Genomic DNA, 6,000 nt, shown 5'->3' on the forward strand with positions numbered 1-6,000 from the left:
TTCAATTGGGCCATGTAAATTGTCACAGCAGCCAGGAGCTGGGGCAGCAGCAGGAGCAGTCGGAAAATCCTTGATAGTCGATATTATTTTTCTTACGGCGCTCCATTTGTTCCTTGCCCGCCATTTGTCAACTTTGGCTCGAATCGATTTCCATTTTATTGCCAAATAATGTTTTTGCCATAGATTGTGTCATGTTATTTATAGGGCCGCACAAAAGGTATGAATCTCACGTCGCAAATGCTTTATTGGCCAGCCATTTTTTGTGCACTTCTATAATCAGACCCGCGATAAATCCACCCCTGCCCCGGCGCTTCAAGCGTTAAGCCTTTCGCCGTGACTTATCACACGACTTTGACTAATAGCCCTTGTAGCTTGAGACCTTTTCCTTTCGGCCATTCGCCTCGAAAACACCTGGGTCAAACTAATTAAGCCTCTCGGACGGCCCCGAACCCCCTCCACTTGTGCGCCAAACAATGGGCTTAGAAACATAAATCAATCAGGCGAAACAGTAACAACGAGCAGGGCCAACTTGACGAGTTCCACGGGCGACCCTCAAAACAATCCAATGGACAATGATTAATCGCATTACGGGCAGCGAGATGCGACGCGCGATGCCAAATGTGCTATTAAATACCCTTTGTGGAATTCGATCACTTCGGATTCAGGGAAGTTAAAGAGGGCCACATTTCCGCGGTGCGGAAATGTTGGATTTAATTAGGGTGATGCCTGAAACACTGACTTGCTTTCATCTGTAAATCAGCTGCTCCATACGAAAACAGTTTCAGAAAAATTCTACATCCCTAAGGCGGTTAAGTTGCTGAAAGTCAGAGTTATAACCTTATTTCATTAAAATGAAATTGCATCTCTCTAACATTTTAGAACCACTAGTACTCATTATTTGCTTAAAAATCAAATTATAAAGTATATTTATAAATCTTATTAACCTAACATAAATTTTATTTAATATAACTAATAATGAAAAAGAAAATAAAGCAGGTTTTTTACTTTCTCGTCAACTCAGAAGTTTTCCGGAATATCAATAAACGAGAAATTTGATTTTTTTTCCAGCAGGATTTTCCAAAACCTCGTAAATAAATTCAAGTTATAATTAACCCACAGTATATCATTTTTAAACTACAGTCATTGACCATAAAAAGTCAAAAAGAAGGACATGGAAAACCGGACCAAGCTGGACGAATGAGATATGTATATAAAGCACTTACTCTGGCAGATTGGGACAACAATAGCAATTTGGCAGAGGAGATAGTGGACCAGATGTGCCACATCGATTTGAAGGCTTGAAGCGAATGTTTAGGACTAAAGGAACCACTAGCAATGCTACGGTTGCCGCCTTTTAAAATTATTAAGGTGCTGGGAAATTTAAACAATCGATTTCTTCTGTGGATCCGGATTACTTCAAATAAGATAAACTACTTACCAGGATATGAATAACTTGCGGTAAAATAAAAAAAAGAAAACGAATTGAGTAGTATATTGTAAAATATTGTATTGCTTTTTAGCACACTTGTTGGTTTGATCCTTATTTAACCCTCCAAATTACTAATGAAAATGATAAATAATACATTAACGGGCATTGCTAATTCTCAATCTGATTTTTTAACTCTTCCCTTCTACCAACTGACCCTTGCGAATGTCACTTGGCTTTTTTGGCGCAGTCACGCTAATTAGCCCCAGACAAGGACAAGCCATCAGGCGACCACGCCCACGCCATTTCATCCCACTGGAAAGTCCTGCCAGACAAGAGGAGACCAAACCAAGGCCCGCTGGTCCCGCCACGCCCCCTGCAAAGATTTAAAAAATAAATTTTACGAATTGTATATAGCTTCAGTGCGCATAATTTTGTGGATTATGCTCACGCCCCACGAGGCGGCTGGTCCTTGAAAAGTACGCAACGCCCAGGACTTGTTTACTCCTTTGCAGCCATGATAAATGTCTCGACATAAATCTCAGATGGAGCAAAGCGGAAGAAGGGAGCACGGAACCAAACTTCGCTGGCTGGCAAAAGTTAATCAACATTTCATTAATTAATTTCTTTAAAGATGTCGTTGGGTGGCGAGCTGATGCTGGCCAAGAGAAAAATGGCCGGCCAGACGATTTGGACTGAGCCCGGGTAAATTATGTAAATTGGTTAAAAGCTTTTCCGGCTTCGAATTAGCAGCCTCATCAGCGACTGGATATTCTTGCCTCACTCATTATGCAGCACCATTCAAAAAAGCGTTGAGTTATTTTCCTCATTTAACTTTCGTCCGCAACTAATTAAATTGCAAGTTGTGAATTCAATGCAATCCCAAGAATCAATAGTGAGACAAAAGTTGCCAACGTTTCTTTTTGGTCAGTATGGGTCTGGTTGTTATTTCGAAGCTAATATCATCTTACGAGAGAGTAATTGCTGTTGAGAATTAGAAAAGAACGATCCCATGATCGTGAAGCCAACAGAAATTATACAACTAATCAGCTCTTGTGCTTCAATGTTTTTTGATTGTCATGTTATTCGGTTGAAAGAGCAAAAGATTATCATCGCCCGAGGGAGTAGGAACGATTCAAGATAAGCACAGAACAGTTCGACGGAAAGGCCGGAAGCCAATTTCAAAATAATTTGTTATCATTTTGTATAAAAACTGAAATTAATTCTTGTTAATTCAGTGCTATTTGTGTTTTGCAGCGAAAGAGTTGAAGTTTATAGAAATTTTATTGGTGCGTGAATGTTTTATTGTTCGTAAAAAATGATGATAAAACCACTAATTATTTTCCTGTTTGCGATGGCTAGGCAAAGTACTTTCGCGCAAGAGCAGGTAAGCTTATTTTCATACTCTGGGGAACTAAACTTATTACCTTTTATTGCTCTAAAATTCACGCTAGTTCCAACCCAATTTCGACGACCTTGAACGAAGGTTAGTAAGACTGGAATCTCGTCAGATTCTTGATGCCGAAAGACTGGAGCAAAGTCTAATCCGCTTGGAAAAGCAGCTGGGAACTGCAAAGGTGGAGAAACAACTCAATCCGATCGATGTAAGCTCAAGATCCAATTCCTTGGGCTTATCAAGGAAAACAGAGGAGATTGAGGAGGAGGGATTCAGCTTGAAGGAGGAATTGGGCGACCGCGTAGCCAAATTGACTGCCTTATATGACGTCTTTTTGGGGAAGCTCTCTGAAATCGAAAAACGAGTCGCGGAAAACAAACCTAGAGAATTGAAGAAGGAAGTTGTTTTCGAAAAGATTGGTGAAAAGTACTACTACATCGAAAACTCTACATACTCGCACTGGGATGGGGCTGTAAAAAGATGTCGATCACTTGGAGCCAACCTATTTAGTCCCCAAAATGAACTTGAATGGACCATGCTAACGGACAGATTGGACCCGATCAGTAACTATTGGGTGGATATCCATCGAGTCGGTGGAATGTTTGTGTCCGAAACCACCGGAAAGGAGCCTGCTTTCTTCAAATGGAGGGAAGGCCAAATTCATTTCTTTTTAATGTTCTGCGTGCAAATGGTACCAAAATATCAGCATATGACCGATGCAAAGTGCTCGGACAGCAACAATTTTATCTGTGAGAGAACTTCAAAACCTACTACTAACAAGTTGGTTGGAATAGAACAGTGATGAATGGTATTATTAGACGGGAAAACGATTCGACAACTTAAAAATGTTTATTATTAAATACTAGTTTTCATACCAATTGTCCTATTATTTTACTATTTTCAATTATCACAAATAAAATATAAAACGCATTTATGAATTTCATTTTAATTACAATATTCAGCTGGCATTTGCTGATGAATAACATTTTATAAAAGTCTGAGTTCCCGGAGAGCAGCAAAAAAAATAATTTCTTTTCAGAAGATAAGACTCTGAAATTGCGAGAAGCGAAAGCAAGCGAACTATGCCATGAAACATATAAGTATAATTGAAATGAGAATTTCTTCATTATTGGGTTATCAAAATTCTCAGAGCTTTAGGGCGGCGTGAAATCAGTCTTCATTTTATTTGAGTTGTGATCACATCGTAGGCGCAATGAAATTCCTAATAGTAATTTTATTTTTTGGAATAGCCTGGCAATATACCTTGGGAGCGGTACTATTGAATTTTTCCCCTAAATTATATTCGTTATAATATCGTCTGTACCATGGCAGCCTAGGCCCGAATTCCCGCCAACATCAGATCCCGAAAAGGAAGAGCAAGTTCAATTGGACAATGTTTTGGGTCTTAATCTACCAGAAGAAAACATAAAAAAGATCGAACAGAATCCAGATCTTAACGACAATGCTTCTTTAAGGACAAACGAGGAGTCTTTCGATAAAGAGAATGATGAGATGTTTGACAATAAAGAAGTGAGCTGGGAGAACTTTTAACATATTATAATTTATATTATATTTTCGTGATAATAATTTATACCTTTGTATTCTAGCAGCCTAAGCCCCTATCTTCGCCACTCTCAGATTCCGAGAGAGAGGAGTACGTTCAATGGGATAATTATATGAGACCTACTCTATCAAAGGAAACTATCAATGCGATCATGCAGAATGTACATAAGATGCAAGAGATGAATAAGCTGAAGGAAATTCAAGTAACAATACCCCAATTTACTGAACAAAAATCCGAACTAACTCCACGGTTTTGGGGACTTTTGGTCAAATTCTTAATTGGAGCAATATGTTTGCTTTATTGGGCTATGAGAAATTCAAAATAGTAAATGAAATCGTGTGGCCCAAATACAATTTTTTTTTTGACAACTGCCAGATTACGCCTTTTTTTTAATTTTACCTTTAGATTTCCGGAGTACATTTTCTTCTTAAACAGCATGAAAGTTTTTCAATTCCTGCAAAATCGTAAAAAGCTGTTCTATTTAAATAGATTAGGTCTCTTACCTGTTAACTTATTTTGAATTTCACTTGCATTTTGCGATACAATAGTGATTTAAAATTGTATGTATAAATGCCTTCCATATCCAAAAAACGAGTATACCCTGCATACAGATTATCGACCTGACCGTATTCTCTGCAGCCTGAGTGCGGTGCAAGATTTCATTAAATTTCATTAGAGAATGTGATTAGAGGGAACACGAAGCTAAGGCCTGGGGGCAAGTGCAGACAGGACATTCAAAGTGCATTTAATTAGGCAGCCAGGGTTTTGAGGGGGTGGAGGGGGCTTTTGGGTGGGGCAAGAAATGAATCAAAACAATTGTAAATACTGCAACACAAAAGCAATTAGTGACACACAAAGCGGAAGTGCAAAAAGTGAAGCTGTTGAAAATAACTCGGCAGAAACACAAAGAGCAGCCGAAAAAAAGGACAACAAGACGACGAGTGAATCCGAGGGGGAGTGGGGCGAAAAGGGGGAGTTGGCCACTGCAGAAGGCGCCAAAATAAACAAAGCGCACTGCTAGTTAGGCCAGACTTGATGAAAGGCCCGGGAAAAGTCCTGCCGGCCGGGGGAAAATTGGGCGGAGGCCGAAACTGAACTGGATGCGCAACTGAAAAGTGGCCAATGTAAATCTAATTAAAAGCAAAACAAAAGCCACTCTCAACATGCCACTCAAATTATAATGCATATAGCGTGGGCCTCCAGCGGAGATAGTCGCAGCTGGGAGAAATGGAGAAAGCGAGACGTGCACCGAGAACTGGAGAAGGAGAAAAGTGCCAGAGTGCGGAGATGTCAAGTGGAAAGCCTCGGGGCCTCTTGCTCTTCGTTAACCGAAATGAATCGTGGGCTTGTTTCGATTTTTTTATAACTGGATAATGAAAAAGTTTTAAAGCGAATAATACTATTGTAACTGGAGTGGTTTCTGTTTATATTTCAATCATAATATTTCTAATTTAGTTTTAATTTCTTGTTTTATTGGCATGTCTTCATTGGGCGAAACTCAATTTCTCTAGATTTCAGATTGTGGATTTACAAACTAATTTTTTATATTATATACATATTATATATTTTTTCTGCATTACATACATAAAAATACATTTATATGGGAACTGTGCC

At 39.1% G+C, this 6,000-nt stretch overlaps 2 protein-coding genes across 4 annotated transcripts; both read left to right on the forward strand.

The window, feature by feature from the left end:
• Positions 1-2,674: 2,674 nt before the first annotated feature.
• On the forward strand, positions 2,675-3,726 carry LOC108033509 (accessory gland protein Acp29AB). Its single transcript, XM_017107852.3, has 2 exons — positions 2,675-2,813; positions 2,881-3,726. Exons 1-2 carry the CDS (start codon positions 2,745-2,747, stop codon positions 3,622-3,624), a joined length of 813 nt encoding a protein of 270 aa, XP_016963341.1. The 5' UTR covers positions 2,675-2,744; the 3' UTR covers positions 3,625-3,726.
• A 234-nt stretch (positions 3,727-3,960) lies between these two features.
• On the forward strand, positions 3,961-4,754 carry LOC108033542 (uncharacterized). Of its 3 annotated transcripts, none has more exons than XM_017107887.2 (3): positions 3,961-4,095; positions 4,155-4,352; positions 4,430-4,754. In XM_017107887.2, exons 1-3 carry the CDS (start codon positions 4,036-4,038, stop codon positions 4,709-4,711), a joined length of 540 nt encoding a protein of 179 aa, XP_016963376.1. In that variant the 5' UTR covers positions 3,961-4,035; the 3' UTR covers positions 4,712-4,754. The 3 variants fall into 3 exon arrangements, 2 of the variants coding, with proteins under 2 accessions (XP_016963376.1, XP_043950263.1); XM_044094328.2 differs by having other exon boundaries at positions 4,433-4,754; XR_007763359.1 differs by having other exon boundaries at positions 4,014-4,095; positions 4,160-4,352.
• The last annotated feature ends 1,246 nt before the right edge of the window (positions 4,755-6,000 follow it).

The sequence above is a fragment of the Drosophila biarmipes genome, chromosome 2L (genome assembly GCF_025231255.1).
Source record: "Drosophila biarmipes strain raj3 chromosome 2L, RU_DBia_V1.1, whole genome shotgun sequence".
Lineage (NCBI taxonomy): Eukaryota > Metazoa > Arthropoda > Insecta > Diptera > Drosophilidae > Drosophila > Drosophila biarmipes.